Source organism: Penaeus monodon, chromosome 15 (genome assembly GCF_015228065.2).
Source record: "Penaeus monodon isolate SGIC_2016 chromosome 15, NSTDA_Pmon_1, whole genome shotgun sequence".
NCBI classification, from domain to species: domain Eukaryota; kingdom Metazoa; phylum Arthropoda; class Malacostraca; order Decapoda; family Penaeidae; genus Penaeus; species Penaeus monodon.
The window spans coordinates 32,069,645-32,069,865 of record NC_051400.1 but is presented as its reverse complement, the minus strand read 5'-3'; the positions used below and the strand labels follow the sequence as shown (position 1 = coordinate 32,069,865).

Genomic DNA, 221 nt, shown 5'->3' with positions numbered 1-221 from the left:
CCTAGAAAGAAAGAAAAAGAAAAAAAAAATTATGAATAATCTTTTTATCATCACCCAAACACAGACGCAATACCTAGAGTGGCAGCGTGGGCCCCCGGGCTATACGTCAGCACCCCGAGTCACTGCCACGACCACTGCTATGCTCGTCAGCCACATCGCGGCGAATCACTGCCCTGCGAAAATGTCGACCAGGGAATGTTTGAGAAAATTTGGGAATGAAT

General features: G+C 47.1%; 1 protein-coding gene across 1 annotated transcript in view; it reads right to left on the bottom strand.

Moving 5' to 3' along the window:
* LOC119582156 overlaps positions 1 to 221 on the bottom strand; it is a gene marked incomplete at its 3' end in the record, with an annotated part of 2,449 nt that overhangs the window by 521 nt on the left and 1,707 nt on the right. Inside the window, 1 exon segment of the mRNA XM_037930394.1 lies at positions 117 to 173. Within this exon segment, the coding sequence (XP_037786322.1) occupies positions 117 to 156 (40 nt within the window).